Source organism: Pangasianodon hypophthalmus, chromosome 5 (genome assembly GCF_027358585.1).
Source record: "Pangasianodon hypophthalmus isolate fPanHyp1 chromosome 5, fPanHyp1.pri, whole genome shotgun sequence".
NCBI classification, from domain to species: Eukaryota; Metazoa; Chordata; class Actinopteri; order Siluriformes; family Pangasiidae; genus Pangasianodon; species Pangasianodon hypophthalmus.
Genome location: NC_069714.1, coordinates 9611742 through 9639081, shown reverse-complemented (window position 1 = coordinate 9639081; position 27340 = coordinate 9611742). Strand labels below are relative to the sequence as shown.

General features: G+C 38.1%; 2 protein-coding genes across 2 annotated transcripts; both read right to left on the bottom strand.

Moving 5' to 3' along the window:
* Positions 1–1727: 1727 nt before the first annotated feature.
* LOC113526278 (granzyme F) lies at positions 1728–4861 on the bottom strand. The gene is made up of 5 exons (XM_026913179.3): positions 3312–4861; positions 2984–3131; positions 2729–2879; positions 2382–2639; positions 1728–2028 (listed from the first exon to the last, which is right to left on the bottom strand). Exons 1-5 carry the CDS (start codon positions 3490–3492, stop codon positions 1879–1881), a joined length of 888 nt encoding a protein of 295 aa, XP_026768980.2. The 5' UTR covers positions 3493–4861; the 3' UTR covers positions 1728–1878.
* Positions 4862–4996: 135 nt separating this feature from the next.
* Positions 4997–11426, bottom strand: ercc1 (excision repair cross-complementation group 1). The gene is made up of 10 exons (XM_026913178.3): positions 11314–11426; positions 10610–10975; positions 9564–10010; positions 8913–9016; positions 8565–8664; positions 7708–7784; positions 7497–7596; positions 7334–7405; positions 5537–5605; positions 4997–5390 (listed from the first exon to the last, which is right to left on the bottom strand). The coding sequence occupies exons 2-10, from the start codon at positions 10838–10840 to the stop codon at positions 5325–5327; spliced, it is 1266 nt and encodes a 421-aa protein (XP_026768979.3). The 5' UTR covers positions 10841–10975; positions 11314–11426; the 3' UTR covers positions 4997–5324.
* Between the last annotated feature and the right edge of the window lie 15914 nt (positions 11427–27340).

Sequence of the window (27340 nt, the reverse complement as noted above, 5' to 3'; positions counted from 1 at the left end):
GTGGATTACTCGTTGGTATCTGGCACTTTAGCCATCTACCTTCGAGGTGGTCCGCTGGAGGCGCAGTTGGCTGAGAGTCTGTTTGCCTTTCAGAGGGGACAGGGGATAAAGACTAGAGAGCTCACAGAGACGAGCGCCTTGAGAGAGAATGAGTAACCAGCACCAAGCCGTGTCTGTGTGTGTGTTTGTGTGTGCGCTTGTGTGCATGAAAGTAAGAAAATAAAAAGCGCTGAAAGCGAAAGTAAAGAATAAAAGCGTCTTTTGGGTGTTCAAGCCTGCCTCCAGCTTCCTCATTCCTTCCCCGAACTTGGGAATTGTTACAGTGACATAGTCCTTAGTGGACAATGGCATAGTCTTTAGCGAATTTTATATTGTCAGATGTGCAGACAATGTGTATAAGTTGAAGTGTTAAAGTGTCTGTGCATATAAAGTGAGTGAAGTGTAAAGTGGCTGGTTGCAGTAGGTAGTGCAATACATGAGAATAGGGCTGAGCCTGAGAGTAGATGTGTCCGTCAGGCAGATCTGGTCAGCAGCCTGACTGCCTGCCAGAAGAAACGGTTCTGAATTCTGGAAGACTTGGCCTTGGTGCTCCATAGCTTGCATCCAGATGGGAGGGTTGACTAAATCTGGAATGGGATGTTCAAAAGCACCTATGGATGTGATGGTCGGATGTCCACAAACTTTTGACCATTTAGCGTATCTCCACATACAGTGTTGCAGAATCTGAAAGAGATTCTGACTGACAATCACTTCATGTCACAGACACTAAGCAAGATATATGAATTATTAGGGATTAAGTTGATTCATACCAGTATTTACCATCCTTAAACACTGGGAAGAGGAATCTTCAAACAGTAAAAACAAAATTAAATACAGTACGTTCTGGACCCAAGAGCAAAACGTCATCACTCATTTGACTGGCCTCATAACAAGGGAGCACCAGATCTTAAACAAAGGATGGAACTGTATGAACAGGCTTTTTGCCTGTTTTTTCAAGCTTTTTTCTTTTTTGTTTGGGGGCATGCGGTTGCACTCGCCTGACTTCTACCTTCCTTTCCTTCTTCAGACTGAGACATCGGACAGTGGGTTGGGGGCCTTTTTGTCTATATCAGCCGGAAGCACACAGCAAGGGAGAGAATGTACAGTACAAAGGAGAAGGAGTGCTTGGTCATCAAGTAGATGGTCCTCAACCTCTGATATTACTTTTTGAGATGCCCCTCTGTTCCAGTAACCATCTGCTCCAATAGCTCCAGACCATAAAGGATGCCAATGTGCGGATCGCTTGGGTATCTATCCTTACAACCTTTCAACTTCAAGGTGGTCCACAACCCAGAGGTGCAGAAGGCCGTAGTAGATGGCAAATGTTTGCTTTAAATAGAAGAATATTTTAAAAACCGAAGCTGTGCAAGACTCCAAAAATATCTGTGTAGAACCCAGTGCTGATCAGCTTTCTCATAGTTGCAAATAGAATTGCAACTATAAGAATAACTCATAGCTCATGCTTATCTATCCCCCCCCCTTTTGAGAGTGACTGAGCATGTATAAACGAAGGCGTGTGGCTTTTTGTCTGTTCCTGTGTATCAAACCCACCACCACTACATTTCTGCATCAGACCTGTAGCACACTATAGTGTGGGTGAGACTGCATAGTTTAGTTTTGTATTTTTTTTTTGTTTTGGTTTAAATGTTTCACTATAGTAATAATTTAATGAGACAACTAGCTTTCTTTTACTTACCAAAGGATGCTGGAGTTTCATTTTTACTTTATAACATACAGTAAATGCCCATGAGAGAGGTACACAATAGAAGAGAAGACACACATTTTGTATATGCAATGTATATTTTATTGGATTGTGGTTACTTCCATTGTGTTCACTTTCTAGCCTATAACTTGTTCAATCCATGGAAGAAAGTAGGAGATCTTCATATATACCTCTGGATACTTGCGGTTTAAACAGTTTTCACGGAAGGTATATGCAGCTATTCCTTGTGGTTTATTTCCACACATAAGAGGACTCCCTGAATCACCCTGCAGAGAGAACAAGAGAATAAAAATCCAAAAATTATTTATGCTTTGACACTAGGATGCTATAAAAAGCCAAGTTTATAAAAAGTGTGATGCGATGCTGATTAATAAATTAATAATTTTACATGTTGGCAAATTGCAGTGGTATAAGAGGAATAAAACATCTTAGGACATGCTATTATAGGAAAATAATCCACTTTGATTTATGACTTTGAGATAGTACTGACGCCACATCACACCACACCCACTAATTATTTTCCTTTAGCAGCACACCCTGTTATATTTTATTCTTTCTTACAATGTACAACTTTTGACTTGGAGATTGATTGTCTTTAGTGAATGCTACATTGCAATACCTGACAAAAAGCTTTTTTCCCATCAGACACAGTGCAGATCATGCTGTCTGTATAAAATTTGTCATCCCAAATTTTTCTGCACTCAAAGTTAAACTGTACTTTGAGTGTGACCTCTCGTAGGACACTTGATTCAGCGCTGTTCTGTTCTGTCCTGCCCCAGCCAGCTATTGAACAATTCTGAAGGGCTGGAATGTTCTCATTCTTCTTAGGAAGAGCAGTAACCTTCACAGCATTATTCAGCTTGGCTTTGGACTTCAGCTGTAACAGATTAGTTAGGTGGTGTTTGCGTTGAGAGCTGGATGCATGAAATGATCAAAAACAAATACTGTGAAAGTAGAAAGAAGTACCTTCAGTATCATGATATCATTTGGACGTTCTTCCTGCTTGTAACAGGGATGCTTGATGTATTTCTGTACTTGGATTCTCTGCTGCTGGGGCTCCTTTTGATTGATGTTGTGAGCTCCTAGTACCACTTCCAGTTGGTCTTTTCCAGTGTTGCTGGTGTCACAGATGATGCAGGTTAGATTTTACTATATTTTCTTACTGCACACTGAAAATGCTAACATAGTATTTATACATGTACAAAAGCACAAAAAACATACTCTACACAGTGGGCTGCAGTCAGCACATAATCATTTCTGATAAGCATACCACCACACACGTGTCTTTTGTTAATCTGAACAGACACCATGTAGGGTCGGGAGTGTGCTTTCGCTTCATTTCCTCCAATAATACCACTCTCCATTGCCCCTGAGAAAACAAACATGAGTATATATATGATATATATATATACGTGTGTGTGTATGTATATGTGTGTAATAAAAATTTATATATATATATATATATATATATATATATATATATATATATATATATTTTTTTATTACACACACTGTGTGTGTGTGTGTAAAAAATTATAGAATACATTACCACACAAATGTAGGACAGAAAGCACAAGGAGAGAGATGCTGAAGAACATGTCTACTGTACACCAAACCACTTTTCTTTTACATTTAAACAAACTTTCAATCATAGCCCCTCCCCTGTAGGGGCTTTGAAATCTCACACACTTTTGACCGCACACGGTGCACAGTGCATGCACAGTTCCCATTCACACACACACACACAGGGATCTTTTGAGGGGTTTGAGGTGTTAGAAATGACTAAAAATGAAACTAGAGGTGATTGGAAACAACTGGTGAGGACATTATTTGCTAGAGGGAAAAAAAACAGTTACAGATAATATTGAACTTTAGCTTGAAGTCTTTTAATTATTTTTAGGCATAGATTATATAGTTAACTCCAGAAATACTGGCACTCTTTAAAATATTGGGACAATATGCTTGCAATAAATATTTGACACAATTACTCAAATGATCAATGCAATACATTTGCAATACAAAAATAAATTTTCCAAAGAACATTTTTAATTATGGTATTATTTTCTAAAAAAAAAAATTTGCTTTCATAGTAGTTGTTGGCTTTGCTCAAATATGAAGTTCCAAAAATGTAACATCCCTTTTGCCATAATGTATATACTATACACACAATACCCTTAACCACAATAAAATAATAAATAAATAGTTTTTAAAAGTTACCATAGTAAAGTCACCACCCCCCACTATAATATGCTTGCAGCTATGGTCTGTATAGACACCTGAAAAGGTGGTGGTGTGGATATTAATAATGGATATTTATTTATTTATATATATATTTATTTATTTTTAAAAAAGGAGTGACACTGAGGGAAGGAAAGAAAACCCAAAGCACAGTGTTTCCCATCACTGTCAAGTTTCAAAATGAGCTATTCAGACTGCCACCTTCATAACAATAAAAGAAGTGCAAGAAACTTCAAAAACACACAAAATGTAGCACCTAAACTTTTTAAGTTGAAATATTCTCTGGTCACAAAGGTGCCCTTGTGAAAACTGATGGCATCACGAAGTACCCTAAATACCTGGTCATTTTATCCCAAAAGCTTGACCATTGACTGATCTTTCAAAACGAAAAGGACACCCTACATACATTCAAAATAATATATTGTAATGAACAGTGTAGTCTCTTGATTTGAAACCTATTGGAAAAATGTGGCTAAATTGAAGAGGAATAAACATGCACAATACTGAAGAATATTAACGAGTTTGAAATGTAATATGTAAGATCCTATTACAAGTGTCTCCATCCTTGTTAGACATAAAAGGAGAAGGCTATTTGACATTCATTTTATTATATCCAGGGTAGGCTTTACCATATATTAGCTGTGTGGGTGCCAGTAATTTTGAAACCATTATTATGCATTAACATAAAGGTCTAAAAACTAGTTTAGTTCTTAGTTTTGAAGAAAAAAAAAAAAAAACTGGGCACCATAGTACACTCCCTGCATGTTACAACAATCTCATGTTCAACAAAGGAATGGCTTCAGAAGACAAAGGTCAATGTTTTGGAATAACCCAGTCAGAGCCCAGATCTAAATCCTATCATAAACCTGTGGAAAAAACCTGCAATTTTAACAAGGGTGTGAACTGTATATCCTATGTAGATGCCAAGGTGTTATACTATGTATTATACTATGCATGGAATCTTTTGTTTTATACTTTTTAAAAACTGACTCTTGCTACAAAAATATATCTTTATTGTATCAATGCACAGAATTATATAAAAATATATTTTTCCAGATGCATAATTTTGAAATTAAAACAGATCATTAGGCTCATAAGAGCACTCAAACTCTCCTTAGAGCCTTTTTTTTTTTTTTTAGATCCAGAGAGAAGGCCTGATGTGAGAGAGATCTCTATAGATCTCTCACAGCCCTCCATCCTCTGCACTCAAGCAGTCAGAGTTGTAAGCATCAGAATCCTATGGGGTTTTATGGGCTTGTGATGTGCATTTAAAGATGGGAGGCTCCTTTTTTTGGAATGCATGATTCTTTTTGGAGTCCGCGTCTCATGTGCTTTCTTTCTTTTTAGACTTCAGAAAGGGCTGGTGAAGCACATCATACAGTCTTCTCGCCTAAATAAAGCAGACAATTGAGCCCAGAGTGTATTAAATGAAAGTTCATTAAATGAAAAATAATTTGCATAACTACAAATTGTACACCAAAAAAAAAAAAAAAAATTGCTTGGAAAGAAACTCTGATCACACACACTGGAACTAACCTTTTGTGGCCCAAGTCCTGGACACAGCACCAGCTCCTCCTTTGATGCATTAATGATGCCCCCCAAAGACTAAAGAGAACATAATTCAACAGGAAAAGGATGCTTAAGGTTCACACAGTATACACTACCAGTCAAAAGTTTGGGGTCACTTAGAAATTCCCTTGGTTTTGAAAGAAATTAAATTGAACATAAGTATAGTCTAGACATTGTTAATGTTGTAAATGACTATTATAACTGGAAACTGATTATTTTTATTGGAATATCTACATAGGAGTAAAGAGGGTTATTTTCAGCAACCACCGCTCCTGTGTTCCAATAGCACACTGTGATAGCTAATCCAGGTTTATTGTGTAAAAAGTCTAACTGATCATTAGAAAACCCTTTTGCAATTATGTTAGCACAGCTGAAAACCATAAGTGGTCTTCTTTAGGCTAGTTGAGTATCTGAAGCATCAGCATTTGGGGGTTCGATTATAGACTCAAAAAGGCCAGAAAAAACAATTCTCTTCTCAAACTCATCAGTCTATTCTGTTCTAAGAAAAGAAGGCTATTTCATGTGAAAAACTGCCAAGAAACTAAATATTTCATTCAACAGTGTATATTACTCTCTTCAAACTGGCTCTAACCAGGATAGAAGGGGAGAAGTGGGAGGCCCCGGTGCACAACTGAGCAAGAGGACAAGTACATCAGAGTCTCTAATTTGATAAACAGACATCTCACAGATTCTCAACTGGCAGCTTCTTTGCATGGTACCCACAAAGTACCAGTCTCAACGTAAACAGTCAAGAGGCGACTCCTGAATGCTGGCCTTCTAGGCAGAATTGCAAAGCAAAAGTTGTATCTGAGACTGGCCAGTAAAAAAAAAAAAAATTAACATGGACCAAAGAACACAGACACTGGACAGAGAAATATTGGAAAAAAGTGTTATGGACAGACAAATCTAAGTTTGAGATGTTTGGAACACAAAGAAGAACATGTATGAGATGCAGAAAAAAAAGAAAAGATGCTGGAGGGGTGCTTGATGCCACCTGACAAGCATGGTGGAGGAAAGATGATGGTCTGGGGGTGCTTTGGTGGTGCTAAAGTGGGAGATTTATACATGATTAAAAAGGAATCTTGAACAAGGAATGCTATCACTCCATTTTGCAACGCCATACCATACCCTGTGGACAGCACTTGACTGGAGCCAATTTCCTCCTACAACAGGAGGATGACCCAATGCACAGTGCCAAACTATGCAAGAACTATCTAGAAAAGAAGCACTCAATGGACTGGCCTGCGCAGTCACCAGATCTCAACCCTGTTGAGCTGTTTTGGGAGCAGCTTGACTGTATGGTTTGTAAAAAGTGCCCATCAAGCCAATCCAACTTGTGGGAGGTGCCTCAAGAAGCATGGGGTGAAATTTCCTCAGATTTTCTCAACAAACTGACAGCTAGAATGCCAAAGGTCTGCAAGGCTGTAATTGTTGCAAAGGGAGGACTCTTTGACAAAAGCAAAATTTGAACGACCAAATTCTTATTTCAAGCAAAAATCATTATTTCTAACCTTGTCAATGTCTTGGCTACATTTTCTGTTCATTTTGCAGCTCATCTGATGAATACAAGTTTTCTTGGAAAATGTGACATTTTCTGAGTGACCCCAAACTTTTGACCAATAGTGTACATATATGAACAAAAAGACACATAAATATATGTTTTACATTAAAATATTATTTAACAGAGAGAAGGTATTATAATCAGGTTCATTAGTTCACAGCATGTCCTAATAAAAAGCTTGAAAATTAAAAGGGAGTTCTTACAGAGAATGTGGACAGCAGTGTAATAGCGTCAGTTTTGTTGATGGACTTCACTGTGGTCAGACAATCAGTAACCTGCCAAACCAAAAAAAAAAAAAAAAAGTTATCCAAGAGCGGTGTGTTCAGAGATCATAGTGAGTGAGTGCTGCTGCTGGTGCATTCTGACCTTAGACAGGTAATCTTTCTCTACTTGCTCTTTAAGCAGATCTGCAGGCTTTTTCTCGTAAGATTTATACGTCTCCAAGTAACGGCCAGCTTCCTCAGGGCTTTAGAAAATATACAAACACATACTGTACAGTGCTGTGTTTTTGTGGTTGTGGTATGTGATAGAGCAATGTGGCACACTGTAAGGCTAGTAAGTTGTTTGCTGAGCTCACCTCCAGGCCAGGATAAGTGTACAGTCAGCCATGATGCAGATTCGAGCAAGATCATTCAGTGCATGATGAGGATCTTTCTATTTAAATGGCAAAGAACAAAACGGTGTTAATAAAGCTCTCAGGACCACAACACTGAAGTACAGATGAAAAGTTATAGGTTTAGAAATAAATAGAATAAGAAGATCCCAAGGGCATGCTGGGCAGAGAGGGCTGGAAAAGCGAAAAAATAATAACAGACAGCAACAGTGCATGTGTGTATAAGATGTAGATGGACAATGGAATAAATAATTCCTAATCAATTCAATATGTAAGCAGATACTGGCTGTCAAAATGTATGCAATGCTTCTGTACCATCACATCATCATCAGAACAGAGAAGACCACTTGTACACTCTGAACAGATGATATCAGGTTTAAATGCTGTGTGTGATTTTACCTCAGGTGATGAGACAGAGACTGACGTGGATGATGCTGATAATCCTACTTTTCTACTGTAAACTTAATATTCTTTAAAATTTAGCAGTAATGTCATGTTTCCATAAGTTGATTAAGTTATAAATGTAGAGCTAGATGCAGTGTCTTTCAGTGAAATTAGAATGAAATCACTGAATATGATTGAATATGATTTTCTTCCTTTTCATTTTTGGTTGTAACTAGACTTTAAAACATTATAACTGGTTGCTATGTCTGGTTTAGATACATAGAAAAGACAAGCATATTTCAGTTCTAGAGGAAAACTTCTAGTTTTAGCATACACATTGCTGAAATATTTCTACTTAAATGTGAAACCTCTGTGTATTGCTATTAGCTGATAGTAGGACAACATGTGCATATGATTAGTACTGCACAAAGTCTCACCACATCAACCTGCACAAGCAGCACTCGGAGTGTGAATGCTTGGCCCAGCTGCTTCAGCCGCTCATGGATGTAGTTTGGGTTCAGGGTATGGTAGCGCACACTGAAAAATCACACACAGATTATCAGATTATCGTTTTTATAACTTGAATCAAAATAATTTAGGTTTTATCAATACAGTTGCACATAACATTTCAAGTTTGTGTTTGTGTGGGCTTTCTTCTTGTTATTCATAACCCTATTTCTCAATTCTGACAAGTTTCTTTGCAAAAGCATGAAGGTTGCATTGTGGTTTCACACTTAGCTGGGGCTGGAACTTTTCTGAAAACACACACACACATACCCCATTACCTGAGAAAGAGTGCGCATGTTGTTCGACCCAAGACATAGTCAGGCACCACCTCTCCAAACTCCCACGGCACACTCCGGACAAACTTTAAAATAGGGTTTCCTCTCTGTACATAGAAGGGTATGACCACACACAAACAGAATGAATGTGAAGTAAAACAGAACATGCCACATGAACTATAATTTCACATGCGCTCACATGATCTTGGAATTATATTGTTTTTTTTAATGTCTCAAATATTCTATATACGTGCCACTAAACAAAAATGTGAAATGTGTTAAAGGTATAAAAAAAAAAAGTAGGCTGCATCAACTTTGGTATTATTGTGGATCAAAGGTTTACTGCTCAATATCTTAAAATCACAATTGGCAACTAGAACCTTGCAATGCCATAACTATGGAAAATAAGCTATATTTTCAAATGGTAGGTAGTTTGGGATGAATCATACCTCACTGTTCAAAAATAATTTGTAGGATAAAATGACACACTCATATGTGAACAGTGAGGTCTTACATTAAACATGCATAGCATCTAATCTTCACTTATGGCAAAGTCATTTTTAACAGTTTCTTACATCTGAGAAACAGATTTATCTATCTTATCCAGAATCATATTTTCACTGTATGATCCTGACAGATGAAACATTACTGTACCTGTCTTGGGCTGACGATAATGCTGTTCCCTGACCCTATCGCCTGTGGTGTAACAGTGCATTCCTCTGTGCTTTGATCTTCGTCCATTTTCTGCCCTTGTCCCAGATCCTCCTCCAGCCTTCCTGGAACCGCAGAGGTTTCTGATCTTGCTATAGTTGGCTCTGGACTCCTTCTCCCTTTTGTGCTAGTCTGAGTTTTCCCAGCGTCTGTGGAAGGTTTTGTGACTGATCCACAATCGAGAGCGACGTCAGATCTCTGTCCTGCAGCTCTAAGCACATCCTGAGGAAGATCTCCTGTTTGTGGCCCAGGTCTCTCTTTAGCTCTACTTTTGCTCTGAACAACGAACTCGGCATAGGATAGCGGCTGGCCGCCAGCTTGAGGTGCACTGTGGGTAGTCGAGGTCTCTGCATTGCCTCCTTTGGAAGAGGGCTTGAAAAGAGAGGCCACCTGTGTGGGCATATTAGATGTGTTAGAACACACTGCATTATATTTCACACACAGACACAAAGCAACATACAGTTTAGACAGGATACTACTGAACAGTTGTGGGGTTAAGGACCTTGCTTAGGAAAAGCTTGGCAGTGCCAGTAGTTGAACTCATAACAAATCACATATAAGTAGACAAACCACTGAGCCATCACTTTTCATACATAAACACACCGAGTCACATTACACAATGCACAGTTTCTTGAGAATTACCTGCAAAAGATGCAATCAGCCAAACAATAACTAAGTAAATATGCATTTTCAGAGAGGAGAGTGCATTATGTGCCCATAAGAGAAACCACACATGTCAGTTGCTGTTAACCTCAAGCTCTAATTTATATCAGTGAACACCATGTTCAGTCTCACTTTCAGTACAACATGCTCACAGCCTTCTGCAAACGGTGTGGCTGTGGCTACGACTGTGTAATACTGTGTAATACTATCGCTTATCTAAGGACCATAGTTAGCTAGCTAGCTAGCAAACAAGTATAGTTAACAGGCTTGTGTTGCTGTAGTTATAATTATGAATCTGTATTCAAGCCAAGTTACACGCTACTAACCGGACTTCTTTCTCTGTTGAACGCAGAATCGTCCAGATTAATTTTAAATTTCTTATTTTTTTCCATTCCCACCACTCCAGCACCATGTACTACAAACAATACCGGCTGTAATGCAGCCAGGCGCTGTGCCGACTGCAGAAACACCGATGGCCACAAACTGCAGGGTTTGTAATCGTCCGCCAGAGGGCGCCAGAGGACTTCTCTTTTCCGTCCCGCTGTAGCGCATAACATTGGCAGGCGGAGTCGCTGGACGTCACTTGTTGCATCAACCAATCATATAACAGCTTGTTCCTGCCAATCACAGTTTGTATCGACCAATCATGAGTGCCCCAGCCGTTGGTAGTAGGATGGGGCGGGACAATGTACCTACGTGATTAATAAACAATATTAAACTCTCCTCAAACTTAATGGCACACTAAAATGACCCTAGATTTGTCACCCATGTTAAAGTATAAAGATATTTTGATATTTGCTTGTGGGTGCTGCTGTCTCCTAGATACTGTCACTTGGTTTGTACTGAATAATAATCCTTTGAATATTGCACTCACATATGATCAGCTTATTGTATATTTATAATACAATTTTTTTGCTTATTGACAAGGTTATCCTATGATTTAATGAATTTGATCATATACTACAAATGTCACTGTTGTTCAGAAATAATAAATTACAAGAAAGAAACTGTCAGTGATTCTTACACTAACCTTAAAGCTGGGTTTGAGTGTGTGACTGGTGGCCCTTTAGAGACGTCAGCCACAGGATCAGCTGAGTGCAGCATGCTAACAGCCTGTATCAAGCTTGTACTGGCTGAAGTAATGTGAGTGATGTCACCCAGACCATCAGCTGCCTGTCACCTCTGATCACTACTCATTAGATCACACAGTCCTGCTCTATCACTGTTTTACACACACAGACACACACACACACACACACACACCTCAGTGGGCAGTTGGCCATATGCTGCAATCGACCAATCCGTAACTCGTAACTTACAATTTCCAACGTCTAACTATACATAAACTAAGAAAACTCGGAATTCCTACTCGGGAACTCCGGATGGTCTCCTCAACTTCGAGTTAAGCAAGTGATGTAAAATCACAGCAAACAAAGTAGCACCTCTTACCTTTAACCTTAGCAATAGTCTCAGACTGTTCATTATGCTGCATATACAATATATAACATACTCTATATGTACATACGTACGTTATGCTTTTATGGTGAATTTAAGGCTATCACTCGAAGAGCTGAAATCTAAAGAGCTGTATTTTACACACTGCAGGGAACTGAGTGTGTCTGTGTACAGTGCGCAGGAGGACTCAGGACGTCCCATCACTGGGCAATGGGGCCCTTAGACAGATGGTGCCAGTTTCATTCTGATAACATGGTTATGTCTGCCAAAACAAGCATACACATACACACACACACACACACCCCTTTGGCATGACCCCAAAACATGTCAGTTAATGTCAAAAAGTTCATAACATACACACATTTTGCATCACTATATTTATAGGAGAGTCCTTTAAATGTTTTAGGCTTGTTAAACACTGTTTGGTTTACATCTAACCCTGATCTCTAACCCAGCAGCTTGTGAAAGCTGGGTATGACCTTGCCTGTCATAATTTTAATTTGATTTTCACATCACTTATAGCAAAATGTAAATAGCTCAAAGGTGAAAATGTGTTGCACTGTATAACAGCACTGTTTAGTATTACATAAAAATCATATACCTTTACTGTGTCAGTGATGTAAAAAGAATGAAAATTAATAAATGAAAGAGAATCCTGAATAACAAATAAAATTTTCATCCATTCAAGATTGTTTTACAGAGATAAGAGACTGAAGTAGCAGTATTAACAGATAACTGAGGGTTTGTTTTGGAGGTGAATGGTTTATTAATTCTTACAGTGTGATGCATGCTATAAGTATGAATTATAAGAATTTACTGACAATTATCTGTTATACATTTCGAAAAGCTTCTATATGGGTTCTTGTATAAAACAGTAAAATTGTATGAGAAACTTCTCAATGACTAGTAGAAAGTCATTAATTAATATTACATTAGTATTTTTCAATCTCTTTTCATCTTTGACTTGTGTACATTACTGACAGTGCTATAATGGTTCTCTTGTTTCACTGTTAGGACACCCTGTTCATGCTCAGAAAATCTATCCCTTGAAGAACTCCTGAGGAACCTGCTTTTCTAAGAGTGTAGAACACAAAACTTCCCATCCCACTCTCTCTTTCATCTACCATAAGGTGCAAGATTGCAAGAAGTAAATCTGATGTTGTAGGATAGTAATTTATCCTCTTCAGGTCCTGCCAATATACCATTTACTGTTCTGTTAGTACTTACATGGTTCTATCTCTTTTTCCTCTCTGTGACTTTTGGCACTTTGCCTGGCTGTTAACTGAAGTAATGGTGTCCTCCAGGCCTGCAGTCTCTCCCCTAGGTCTTCCTCTCCCCCTCCCCACCGTGAATGCACGCTGGGCGGACTGTGTCGAGCTGTCAGCCCCTGGCTGCGGCCTGCTCCTGGATGCTTGCAAGAGTGTGTGTGCGTGTGTGTGCGTGTGTGTGCATGCATGGGGGCAGAGGTGTAACAGCTCAAGTCATACAGGGTGCCTGTGTGCCCTGCCGTCGCCGGCCGAGAAAGAGGACAGATTGGCTTTCCAGCTGTCCAACTGAAGGCCCCGCAAGACCCCTTACTGAGGCTACCACATGCCTTGATATCATACACATTTACACACAAACACACACTCGTACACACACACAGATACACGCATAGGCAACATATACACACAGCATGACACAGGCAAACCTTGCTTATACTAACACCTCTTATACCACGCATACAAAGTTAAAGCACACGCACGTGCATGCACGCCTGCACACACACACATACACACACACACAAACTCAGACTCATAACTGTAACATATGCATTTCAGTCACACCCGTACTCTCCTGTGCCAAGCTTGCCAAACTGTGCTACGACCTTTCTTTTTACCCATGGGGCACCAAACAGACCGCAGTCAACCTGCTCTTAAAAAACACACACATACACACACACAGAATGATGGATTATGCATACTCAAGTACACATTCTATTTACTGCTGTAATTATAATAATGTAATAATGTTATTAATAAAACAGTAATATTAACTGACATTGATGTTAATATTTTGGGAAACAAACAGATTAACAGACATCAGCCTTAGAATATACAATATATAAAAGTATGCCTAAAAGCCATCTAGAAAATATATTTACATTTTCTCTAAAGAATCATTTACTCTCTCTCTATCTCTCTCTCTCTCTCTCTCTCTCTCTCTCTCACACACACACACACATGTACACTAAACAATTAAGCCTAAAATGTTCTTCAGCTTATTCTTCTGGGAGAACCCTTAAAGCTTCTGTTGAACCATACAACAGAGGATTTCCTTTTTAGTTTCTAAAGCTAAAACTGTTAATCATTCAAAGAACCCTTGAAACTCTTGAAACGACTTTTTAAAAGTGTATAGTGGAATTAATTCTGGATAGATTTAGTGATTATATAATATGACAGTGCAACCTTGTGTTACTAATAACAATAGTATGCAAGCTACACTATATGGCCAAAAGTTTGTGGACACCTTAGCAATATTCCCATATGTGCTTGTTGAACATCCCATTCCAAATTTAGTCCCAAATAATAATAAGCTCCACTCTTCTGGGAAGGCTTTCCACTAGATTTTGGAGCGTGGCTGTGTGGATGTTCATTCCGCCACAAGAGCATTAGTGAGGTCAGGCACTGATGTTGGGTGAGGGGGTCTGGGGTGCAGTCGGTGTTCCAGTTCATCCCAAAGGTATTCAGTGAGGTCAGGGCTCTGTGCAGGACACTCGAGTTCTTCCACTCCAACCTTGTCAAACCATATCACCCTGGATCTCACTTTGTGCACAGGGGCATTGTCATGCTGGAACAGGTTTGGGCCCCTTAGTTCCAATGAAGGGAAATTGTACTTTTACAGCATACAAAGACATTCTGTACAGTTGTGTGCTTCCAAATTTGTGGCAACAGTTTGGGGAAGAACCACATATGAGTGTGATGGTCAGGTGTTCACAAACTTTTGGCCATATAGTATAGTATAGTGTATAGTGCGCCAAACTGTTATGGTTGGCTCCTTGAGCCAGACCCTTAATCTTCAGTTCAGTTGTATCCTGCCTCAAGTGTAAGTTTTTTTTCCCTTAAGCATCAGCCAAATGAGCAAATGTACTGGATTATGTGTTATTTTATACTATTTAATATATTACAGTACTTTACTGAGTTTACAGCAAATTTTTACAGTTGTTTATTGTGAAATCTTTACAGTACTTTATTGCCAACCCTTTTGCCAGTAAATTACTATAAAATTTATAGTCATTTTTTATTAGTATTAAAAAATTAAATGGGGAAAGAGTTCTTGGTATGGTCAAAATACAGAATCCTGATTTTCACTGCACATGACAAGAAAGACATGTCTGTTATATTTGGCTCAAAGTGGCAATTTGCAAGTTGCTTTGCATTGTACTGACAAAGAGGTTTCTTTTTTCCTAGATTTATTCTAAATGAGCACATACTACTTTCTGTGTGAAGTATTTCTTTATTTATTTAAAAAATATGCTCATTATAAAAAATAATAACCTGTGCTATGACTGTAATTGGTCACGATCTGTGTCTACATTATATTGTTGACAGTGTAGAGACACTCATTCTCAGGGCCTGATAGCACTCATACACATATTGTGGTCTGGAGTTGACACCCAATTGTGTTATCTTCTATTTATCAACTACAGAGTCAAACTTTATGTATTATAGAATTGGTTTCAGTCTTTACTACATTAGAAGGAGGAGGAGAATTTCATGTTTACATTATCATCTCTGCTTCATTAGCTAAATGAAGACAATTTACACAGTCTTTCACACCTCCTCTTTACCCTATGGACAACCCTTTGTTATGCAGTCAAATGTATATTTAATACTTCCTTGATCTAAGCTGAATTTCATAATATATTTTTGCATTTCTTATTCTCTGTTACTAGAATTGATGACCTAAATGTAAAGACTGCTGATAAATCAATGAAGAGCAACATAAATTAGCACTATGTTCATTTTCATCTCTTATTCACACATAGACACATAATTAACCATGTTTTTGCAGTTGGGTTACACCATTGGTCCCCTTTTCCCAGTGCTGCACATTACAATTCCCAGTTTGGCCTTGTTAGCTACTCTATTTTACAGTACCTCTCACAGTCTCCTAACCTGGGAATGCCTATTCCCAACACTGCCTGTTAGCTACACTATCACAGCATGGTTCCTCATTGGCCCCTGGTGGCTTTTCTGGTGTGCGTGTGTGGGGGTGCATAGTGTGTGGAACCCTGAGGAGCATCAGGTTGTCTTTTGGGGCAGATAAGACCAGGCTGTGGTCTGTTTCCCAGTTGTGACAGTAAGCAGTACCTTATGATCACAATTAGACAGAAACAGTCTGAGAGGCAGTGGAAATGAAACGTACCCTGTAAGATACTCACATTTTGAAGAATTTGAAAAAAAAAAAGAACTATGAAAGAAATTACATACAAATATACAAGCAATATTTTAGATAAAGCAGATCAGAAAGATTAAGCAATGACTGTTGTATCAGGGGTTTGGGAGACTGAAACATGGCTATTCCACATCTCTAAGAGGTACATTATTTCTATGCAACTATACAACTATAAAGCCAATACAGTAATGTCATTAAGTGGCAATTTATTTTGCAGCAAGAAACAGGTCACCTGAGCAAGTTGAGAAGAAGTATATGAGTCAGTAGATTTCAGATGCTAAGATAACCAAGACACAATTAAAAACTGTGCTCATGTCCCCTCTGCAGAACCCAAGGGAGAGAGAGAGCTAAGAATGAGAAGGAGAGAGAGAAAGAGAGGTGCCATCTATGGCTCATTAGAGGGCTAGAAATGGGCATCATAACACAGTAGGCAATAATCTAAGAGGATTTAACAAGATTAAAATATAACATTGGTTCAAGAGACTCCACAGTTCTTTGTTCATCATTCTCACCCATCATACCAAAAACACCAGAAATGATTTTCCAGTCCTAAAAGCAGTGATAAAATAACAGTCCATGTCTGCAGCCCTCCTTCCCATGACCTACTTCCCCTTGTGCGTTGTATTGTTGTCTGTTTGCAGGCCACTGAATGCACAAGCCTCCTCCTTTTTCAGGGGCCACTGGGGGAGCCGGGTCCTCCAACACAGACCTCCAAACAAACAGCACAACAGTTTGAGCAGAAAGGGGTGCGAGTTGGAGAGCTGGCCGTGACAGCATGGTGTCCGCACACTGCCGCCATTGTAGGCGCTCACATGCCGTATTGTGCCGCACGACATCATCGCCTCACAGCAGCTGTTGCTGATGTAGGCGGGCGCAATGGTCAGCCGCAATGGATTGAGTAACGCTCGGGCACGAGGTGCATGTTTGTTTGTGCTCACTTTGTGTGTGTGCGTGTGTGTATGAATGCAGGGAACTTCTTTTACACTGTCTGATTAAATGGTGCCATGTTCTGATTCAATCATACAACAATTCACTGATTATGTTGCACTTGCCCATGTATTTGGCAGGCTTGTTTATCTATAATGTTAAATGCAGCACATGATGGGCAACTACTTTACCCCATATGTTCCCCCTAGTGTGCTGTGATCCGCATTTGATACTTCTAAAGAAAGAAAATACAAAAAAAAACAGGACTTACATATAGGCTAGCTTGATTGTTATACATTCTAACTACTCTGTGAAAAAAAATAAAATAACAAGGATAAGATATTAAGAATTGTATGTATAAAATTTTTATTTCTTCAAAATGCACAGAGCAACTGGTCTAAGTCATTTTATTTAGATAAATAGCCCAATCCGATGTTGCTTTGTCATATAATGTGACATTATTTACACTCATGTCCTTCATGTGACCCACTTTTTAAATTTTTTGTAGTTAGTATGTTTTAGCATTTCAAGAATTTGCAGAATTTCTCAAAATTTATGGTCAGTTTTGAAGAATTATTTTAAAATAATGTATTGCCTGTGCTTTCTTCTTAATTGTAAAACACCTTTATTCCTTTGTCATTTTCATTAAGATAATAACATAATAATAAACACCATAATAAACACCATTTGAAGATTTTGTCAATGTTAGCAGACTATTAGTTGTTTATTATTAGCTGTTTATTAGCTGTTAGATACTATTCAGATTGCTAACCTCCATGCTAAGGAATTTGTGGCTAACAAAAATAAGGGTCAGTATACCCTATGCCATGAAATTAGACAATAAAGCACAGCCTAAGAACTTGCATACATTTATATTCAATTAAAAATAGCTTTCACATAGAAGTGCAGTTTTCTCTAACACATATTTGTCATGCATTTGCCCACATGCCTAAAAGAGTTTTCACATTTTCTGAAGAGCAGGTAGCCTACATGTCACAGGTATCCTCCCTGTTTTCACCCTCCATCCCTCATTCTCTCCTCCTTCCTTCATCAGCAGTGCTTAATTGCCCGTAAATGTCATGGCCAATGAGTCGCCAATTTTCTCCTACTAAATGAACCCATGTTGCACACCTCCTCCACACTCTTTCACTCTCACACACACAGCCACATACAAACCAGTGGCTAAATTAACTCTCTTGCGCCGAGTCGGAACTGTTCATTAGTGGAGGTAAACACCCAGAGATTTAGAATTAGAATTTAAGCAAGGAAACACACATGTATGTATATATGTGTGTGTGTGTGTGTGTGTGTGTGAACATACAGGGTCACTGGGGAAATTAAGCCCAGTAGACTTTGTGTCTTGCCTTGTTATTGTTGCCATTGAGTGTGTGTACAGCAGCGAGCCAGCCAGCCCCAGACTCCTCAGAATGCCATATTAAATTCTTTGTCATTAAACATATCCACCACTGATGTTCTAATCAGTGATTTATTAGTCAATATCTGCAGAGAGGATTAGACTACCAAAAGTCACTAGTTTTGTCTTTGCCTTTGTTCACACAGCAGGGTAAATCTGGTTTATTTCTTAAATTTGCATTGCAAATTACAAGAGACCAAATGTGATCCGTTTTTCGTACTGTAGTTGCATTTGCTCATGTATCCACACTGGTTACTATAGTAATGACACTGGTGTGTGTTCTCTGAGTAGTGCATGGCATGAATCTAAATCTTGAATGTAAAATATAGTCTACAAGACACGTACTATAAGTGCATTAAGTACATATGTGTGGCGGCCTGGGAAAACCCTTCACATAGTGAAATTTTGACATTTCCTACTATGTATGGTCCTGAAAACTACAGACTTTCCTAAACTGAAATATTTTTCTATTTCGCATGCATCTCAACTGCATGTTATGGCATTTTCTGGTCTGGTTACTCCCCAAAGTGACAAAGGCGAAAAAAGAAAGATTGACTGCTTTTACCACTGCATTTGTTGAACTGGCTTCTTATATGTTTGAAGAATATGTTACAGATACTATTAGTACACTAGCCACAAACTTAGTAGTGACTATACTTAAACAAAATAAACTAAATACTGACTTGAGTATAATTTTTAGGTATAGAAAACGTAAAATATTGCTTATTCTCCTCAAACACGAGGGCTAACAATCAAGGAGAGTGTTTGTTCTGAAACATGAAACATCTTTTTGAACTGAGAGAGGAAGACTTTTTGAGCTCCCAAGCACACAGGCTTACAGACTGGCTTTCTAAAATATAATTTGCTCTGATTTCTTTTTTTTTTAGTTTATGAGTGTAGTCGTGTGCCTTTTATTTATATACCACATTTTAATGCACAGTAAAATCAAGTTAATATAAATGTGTATAGTTAATATAAATATATATTTATATAAGAGTATATATTAAATACTCTTATATAAATACTATATAAGAGTATTTAATATATACAGCAAATAATTCCATAACCATATTAGTTACTAGTACATCTAAAAGCAAACTAAGGTTATTTAGCATACATTTCAACATTATTTAATACATGTTAGTATATCCAAGTAAATTTCAAGTTAATTTGATATTTATTGTACTTATCTCCAAGGAAAAATTAGTATACTTCAATATTTTTAAGCATAACTATCAATGTAAAGTTTTTGCCATGGATTATGTTTTACATAAGGTCCTGAAGGTATTCAGTACAAAAAACAGCAACAAAATCCTGTGAATTTTAAATATAAGAATGTGGGTCACCTCTTCATTGCTCAATGCCCAAAACAGGTTGGCTTTTGTCATGTTGTTCTATTTGTCTTAGATTTTTCAACATTTGTAGCAAATGCAAATGACAGAAAAAGACATGAAATTTGATTTGACTGGTCAAAATGAGTCACGTGCAGAAATTAAATTAAACTGCAGAAAATATTTCTTGCTCAAATCAGAATGTCACAAACTTGAATTTATCTGAATTTCTGAATTTGTTTCAGCTTCTGCACATGTTATCTTAACTGGATCATTGACCCATGTCCATAAAGACTGTTTGTCAACTGTGTGCGGTCTGAAGCTTTCTGTCTGATGTAAGAAGGAAACAGAGGAGCTCTGTCTAGTTTAGTCCTGTCAAGTCTCAAAAGTGGACGATTTGTGTTTGGATGTGTGTGTTTTCCAGCAGGTTCTCCCATACACACAGCTGTGAACAGGGTGTGAGGGGACCAAAAGCCCCAGACTGCACCACACGTCCCCCTGGCAACAAGACACCACCTGCACCCGTACGCGCACACACACTCACACACACACACACACACACACACACACACACACACACACACACACCCCAATTCAGAATGAGCATCTTAGTGATGGAGGGCTCAAAAAAGCAGTATGTGAGGACTGTCTGACAGCTATTTCTCTCTCTCTCTCTTTCTTGTCCTTGTCTGTCTTTCTCTCTCTTGCCATCACTTCTCTGTTCTCCTTCACACAGAGGCCTCTCTCTTCTCCAATAGCTCTTCAATACTCTACTGTCAGCCTCGCTGTATGGTGACCAGATCTTATTGTGCTTCCCACAAACAGTTTGTGTGTGTGTGTGTGTGTGTGTGTGTGTGTTAGAGAAAAAGAGTGATATGAGGAGCTCCAAGTATCTATGATATCACTGCACGAGGTGGACATGCCCTCTTTTGTTCTATGCCTCTGGCAAGACTTCAAGCTGAGATGTAATAGTTTGGGCTGTCAGGTGCATGCGGGTGCTTGTGTGTGTGTTTGTGTATGAGTCAGTGCTATAACACAATGTTTGTACTGTGGGGGTTTGTAGACAGATGGTTGTCTGCCTATTCCACTGTGGCAGCAATACATCCATCTCTCAAAAACTTTTCTTCCAACTTTCTCTTCTCTGGGGTTTGCCAGTCTGAATACTAACAATATGTTCTTCTTGTCTGTGGTCTTCCAGTTCAAATTATATACTTTAATTAATCTGTTAATGTATTAATATGCAGTTGTAAGTGAGGCCCTGTCAGTGATACAATACAAGATACAAGTGGGAAAAAAATGAGTGATGATTCTTAATTAACTTAAATTTTGAAGACTTTGTTTTTTGCTAATAAGAATAATTTAAAAGACCATAATTTAATGTGACAACATAGCAATGGTGGGTGTGGCAACTCATACCTGTTCTTCTAGTTTTAACCTAAGAGTGCATTTAAATAAAAATAGCAGGAAATACAAAGTAATCCAAATCCAGTCTCACAGAAAAAAATGTTCACATACAACATATCTGCAGCACCTTATATACAGTATATATCAACATTTTGGCACAGGTATATGTTGCAGAGCAATGTATCTAACTTTCACCTGAATGCGCTGTATGCCACATCCTGCACCAACCATGCACAAAATTTGTGCTATTCATGCATGGTGTTCATGCTTGTGGCCAGTTGATATTAGTCTGTTTTAAGGCAAATTAGATTTGATGTTTCTTCCAAAAAAAATAGACGGCAGAATCATGAAACCCTTTGGTCTAATGCAACAATAGCAGTTCTAAATTTTGTTGGTTGTTTTTTTGAGTGCTGAGGTTTTGAATCCAAGATGGCTGACAGTACCAAAATTGTAGCAAATGTCTCTGGTATATGTGTTCATGCAGAAAATGTGTGTATTCTCAAAAGCCTAAAGAATTTACAGCATAAAAACTATTCATATTTGGAAAATACCCACATTACCGTACAGCTTTACCACGTGGGCATATTTAAATCAGTTTTAAGAATAACAACAACAACAAAAAAAGAATTTATAAGCTCTCTTGGGTAGTATTTTCTAAACAGTCACATGATTGAGAAAGTATATGAGTATGATTTCTTGTTCTGTAAACAATGCACTTTTATTTATATAAATAAATAATGTCCGGTATATACTATAATCTTCTTCTTTGATGAAATGTGATCCATAATGCCTTTTGTAAGAACAATGTTGGTGTCTGTGTTTATATTTCTGTCTTGTATTTCTAAGTGGCCGAGCCTCTCGCAGTCTGGTGTATTTCATCTGGCTCATTCATTAAGCTGTATTCCAGCAATGATACTTTCTTTAATATTCATATTCTGTTTGTCATTCCAGGACTGTGTGTGTGTGTGTGTGTGTGTGTGTGTTTCACACCTGTTTGAGACCCTCGCTGTGCTACAAGCCTCCCTGCACAGAGACACAACACCAGTAAACACACATCAGTGTCCCTCAGCAGGAGAGGACAAACAGAGAGAGAGAGAGATAGAGAGAGAGAGAGACTAAATCACACTTCAATCATATTTAAATCATCATGGGACAATGACATGCAGGAAGCTTGTTCAATGTAATATTCTTTTTGTTACTGTTACAAGGAAAAACAAAAACTCATTGCAACATCAAACATTGCATTTTTGTTTATTATTGTCAGGCATGTCTCCCTCTCTCTCTCTCTCTCTCTCTCTCTCTAACTCTCTAACTCTCATTCTGTCTATCTCTCGGGTTTTGGGTCCACTCCAACTCTCTGACGCTTTCTGACAGTATGCTAATACATGCAAATGAGACTCCAGGCGAGCCAAGCGGCACCTGACCTGCAGAGACCGGGAGTGACCTGTGTGTGTGTTGCTGTGTGTACGAGTGTGTGTATGTGTGAGTGTGACCATGCCCCTTCTAACAGAGTGCACTTTGTAACCCACACCAGCCTTTTTGCTCGGAGCCCTGGGTATGCATAAGGACATCAGGACACCTACCACATTATATGCCTTTCATCTTAGCATGGCAACAATGCAGTAATTGTATGTGAAGGTCAGAATTGATTGCCTAGTTATGGAACCTGACTACAAATTAACAGTTGCATAGGTATATCAGATTCAGGAAAGATTAATTAACTTTATTTTTAAAGAAGGCATTGCTGCATATTATACACCTATACTATGTGAATTATGCTTTATAGTTCGAGACCTGTCATACATTCTACATCCACTAACCACTATAATTTTGTTTATCTATAAATATCTATAACTTTTCACTTTTCACCATGCATGGAAAATCACTTATAAAATCCAGCATGACCATAGCTCCTGAATGAATAACATGATTCTTGCAGATGGCCATCTCTCAGTCTTAAATATATAAAAAAATGAGCAGCCATTAAGATTAGATATGTAATATTGTATAGGAATGTAAGGAGGCTTTATATCTCATCAGTGATCTTTATATCTCATCATCTAACTTAAAAGGTTGCATGTGCTATCTTTGCTGCTGTATATCAAAGCCCACAATATAAATGTCAGTAACTTTATGTGTAAGCCTTGACAACGAAGCTGGGACATAATGTTGTTTTGGATTGTCAGCTAAACAAACTAAACTAAACTAAACTAAACTAAACTAAACTAAACTAAACTAAACTAAAAGAAACAGTGATGCTAAATTGTTATTTCCATCAAAAGCAAATCCGCATGGATTCCCTCTGCCCTTACAGCTCTTTGATAGTTTTAAAAAATGATTAAGTTTTTATGGACATAAAATAACATGGCTGGCTACGTTTTTTTTTCTCTCTCTCTCTTACGCCTCACTTTCTTAACATAGAAGTGACAGCTGGCTAAATGCATGTCCCGAAAATGCGATCAAAGGCAGTTAATGCTTAGACTGTGCTTGTTCTGACAGTCACGTCAAGGACACATCTTTGTCATTCAGAAGGCATGGAGTAATGTTTTCAATATTTTGTACATACTGGGAATTGGATTTTATGAGTCTTACTTGGTTAATAAAACTTTATATTACATTTGGTAGACACCCTTATCCAGAGCAACTTACATTTATCTCATTTTATACAACTGAGCAGTTGAAGGTTAAAGGCCTAGCACAGCAGTGCTGAGATTTGAAATCATAACCGTCTGATCAGTAATCCAACATTTTAACCACTGAGCTACCACTGCATGGCTGCAAAACCTGAATGCTTCTCTAAATCATAAAACATTATGTCGTTTCTATTTTAGCTACTTTTAAATATTGATTTTAAAAAATCATGTTCATTACAGGTTCTTGATTTAGCAGCTATTTCAGTGTCTCCTGTAGGTGCAGATTGATAACCATCACTGGTTTCTCTCAATGCCTGTAAACGAATTATTATTATTAAGTCACTATCACCACTATAGAACAATTCCGTCTATCTTGTCTATACAAATGTGCAGCCACGCCATAATTTGTAAAGTTGAGATTAATTTACATTGTGGCCCAGTTTAAGAGGACAGCCGCATTTATGAATTCTGCTGAGCATCATGCTTTGACCCTGCCGGCTGGTTTTGGCATTCCAGCAGGCTGGAGAAGAGAAGGTCTGACCCTGCTCCTCTCATCTCTTTCTCTCTCTTGCTCTTCCTCTCTTTGTCCTCCCTCACTTTCCCTCTCTCCCTCCCTGCAACTGCCCTTGGGCCGCTGGGTCTTCAGGTTTGTGCTGGTCAGCACAACGTCTGTCTGCCTTCTGGCTGAGTTCTGCTGTCAGTACAACTCCAGAGGGTGCGTGTGTGTGTGTGTGTAGTTTGGCATTGATGTCAGTTTGCCCCAGAAGAGAAAAGAGGTGTATATGTTTGGGGAGGGTGGAGTGGGGGGGCATGGTGGAGTGTGAGAGGAGGTTGAAGTAAAGTGGCTCCAGTCCAGACCTTGTCTATAAATGACACACTCACACACATAAACCATTTGCCCTTTGCTGTCTCTGTCTCTGATGCGCAGCAGAGTGCACCAGGGAGAAAGAGGAGGGCAGGACAGCATCACTCACACTTACAGCATCACTCGTTCACACAAACATGTCCTCATACTCACTAACACACACTCACACACTGCAGTCATGTCCTTTAAAAATAATAATGATTATAATAAAACAATTTTGGTTTTATGTAAAAACACTACAGAAAATTAGATAATGGAAAAAATGTTATAATAATAATAATAATAATAATAATAATAATAATAATAGGAGAAATATTAATATAATTAGTACCATTTAATATAATATCATTTTGGCAAATAAATGTACTAATTGACTATACTGTCTCTCCAGAATAACAGCACTATATTCTCCCCATTTTTTAATAATCACATGAAAAATCTAGCTTTTATCTAACGTGTGAAAAATCAGCTTAAAGAAATATAAATTTAAAAAATCCATTAATAACCTATCATTTTTATTTATTATAGTATGTTATGTTTAATTAAACTACATCAGTAAAAAATATGTTTATAGTATTTGATTTCTACAACATGCTAACCGAAAATGTAAATTAAAAAAATATATGTAAGATGTTTTTTATTTACGTGTTAAAAACACTGAAAGCACTGTAGAATTTGTGCAGTGAGAGCAGAGCAGAAAAATATTTTATAGCTTATAGTTATATAAAAAAATGTTTTTTTTTTTTTTTTAAATAAATTATAGTTATTACAACAACATAAAAACCTACCTAGAGGCCACAATTTCTACATGCATATTTATAATAAATAAAACAGAATTACTACACTGAATAATTCATGTATTTACCTTGTTATTATTACAGTAAAAATGTGATATCTGGTCTTACGGTATCTGAGTATGGGCGCACACACACACATCAAATGTTTACGATGCACTTAAGTACTGTATTGTGCCTTTCTCCTACTGGTACTTATTGTATTTGCTTAGCTCTTATGGTGAAGTGAGATATATAGCTAATTCTGTTTGGGAATCACTTGTAGGGAAGTGAGATAGATGGTGTTTGCTAGGCTGCCTCCACTGGGTTCTTTATTTCTCTCTTTCTCTCTCTAGACCCTATTAATGAGATGGACCTCCGGGCTAAGCTCTTGGGGATTGGTTCATTATATGCTTTAGCCTAAGCAAAACTCTTTTGCTATTGTCAAATTGGTACAATTTGACTGGCTTATGTAATATTGAGTCACTGTTCATGTTACTGACATTTCAGGTGCAAATGAAATAATAATTAGATCAATTTTTCATGAATTCAGTAATAACGATGTGTAAGATTCCTTATATAAATACACTGCAACCTCATAAAATATGGCTCTCTTCTTCATATTCTGTTCTCTAATATAGTGTGCAGAGTTCATTAAAACTCTTGATATTTACAAAATGATATCAAATTAAATCTAATCCTTACAGGACATATCTAAGGTCAAAAGAATCTAAGCTGTAGTTTTTCAATTCAACAATTATAAATGACTTTGTATATTGTAAATAGACACAACCCAACAAGACATTAATAGTCTAATTAAGATGACTATTTTAATCAAGCTCAATTACCACGTATTATGAAGATACTTGTTTTATATATAAACTTTTGCACACACACACACACGTATATATACACATATATACACACTCACATATATGTGCAAAAGTTTAATCTACCTTTGCTGCCTATAAATAAATTGCACTAGGAGCATATTGCTAATCATTGCTAATCAAGTGTTCTAATAGGCTGATGATTGCCCTAATAATTTTACAAGACCCTAAAACTGGATTAGGAATTTGGTGATAAAATTTTGTCATCCTAACTCTGTCCCTGCAGAATGTCTACCCAAGCAGCACTAACTGTGAAAAACTAACCCGTCTAGCAGAGCACAAAGGCCAGCTAACCCTTGCTCAGTGTCTTCCATCTCTCACACACACACACACACACACACACACACACACACACACACACACAGACTCCCCACGATGTGGCGGCGGGTTGACAAGCCTGTCTGCCAAACAACTCAATTAAGCAGAAAAGAAGGGGAAGAAAAGCCGAGAGAGAACAGAGGAGTGAGAGAAGGGGAGCGAAAGAAAGCGGCCTGTTCCCTGTCAGCTGCACGGCCAGGGTGAAAGGGGGCTCGCCAAGAGAAAAGAGTGGAGCATGGAAGAAAAGGGAGAGTGAGAATAGAGGCCGAGCCCTGTGATGTGTTAACTGGCATTGCTGCCCTCGGGCAAGCTCAGGGAAACAGGTCAAACTGGGAGCCACAGGGTCATTGCCACGCCAACAGAGACACCCAGGCTGGAAAGTGTGTTTGTAAGCGTGCGTGTGTTTGCTCTTCTCTTCACATTAACTGAGTTAACTGTGCCAGAATGGACACAAGAATAGTGTGTGTGTTTGCTTACCTCTCCACACAGGAGAAAGTTTCAACACTGAAACCCTTAAGGATCACATCATAGATTTCAAGCATAATTTATCAAAAGCTATAAATCACAAACACATAAAGATTTAAATAATTGGCACTATGGATGTTCATGA

What these genes read in the sequence shown, in the direction of transcription:
- ercc1 (XM_026913178.3), bottom strand. Translation starts at nt 10,840, where the DNA reads ATGTTATGCGCTACAGCGGGACGGAAAAGAGAAGTCCTCTGGCGCCCT. An exon ending in ACATGCGCACTCTTTCTCAG is followed by an intron (nt 8,665 to 8,912) that starts GTAATGGGGTAT and finishes GTGATTTTTCAG; the next exon opens with TGTGCGCTACCATACCCTGA. An exon ending in CACTGCTGTCCACATTCTCT is followed by an intron (nt 5,606 to 7,333) that starts GTAAGAACTCCC and finishes TGTTCTCTTTAG; the next exon opens with TCTTTGGGGGGCATCATTAA.
- LOC113526278 (XM_026913179.3), bottom strand. Translation starts at nt 3,492, where the DNA reads ATGGGAACTGTGCATGCACTGTGCACCGTGTGCGGTCAAAAGTGTGTG. An exon ending in ATGATATCATGATACTGAAG is followed by an intron (nt 2,640 to 2,728) that starts GTACTTCTTTCT and finishes AATCTGTTACAG; the next exon opens with CTGAAGTCCAAAGCCAAGCT. An exon ending in GGAAAAAAGCTTTTTGTCAG is followed by an intron (nt 2,029 to 2,381) that starts GTATTGCAATGT and finishes TTCTCTCTGCAG; the next exon opens with GGTGATTCAGGGAGTCCTCT.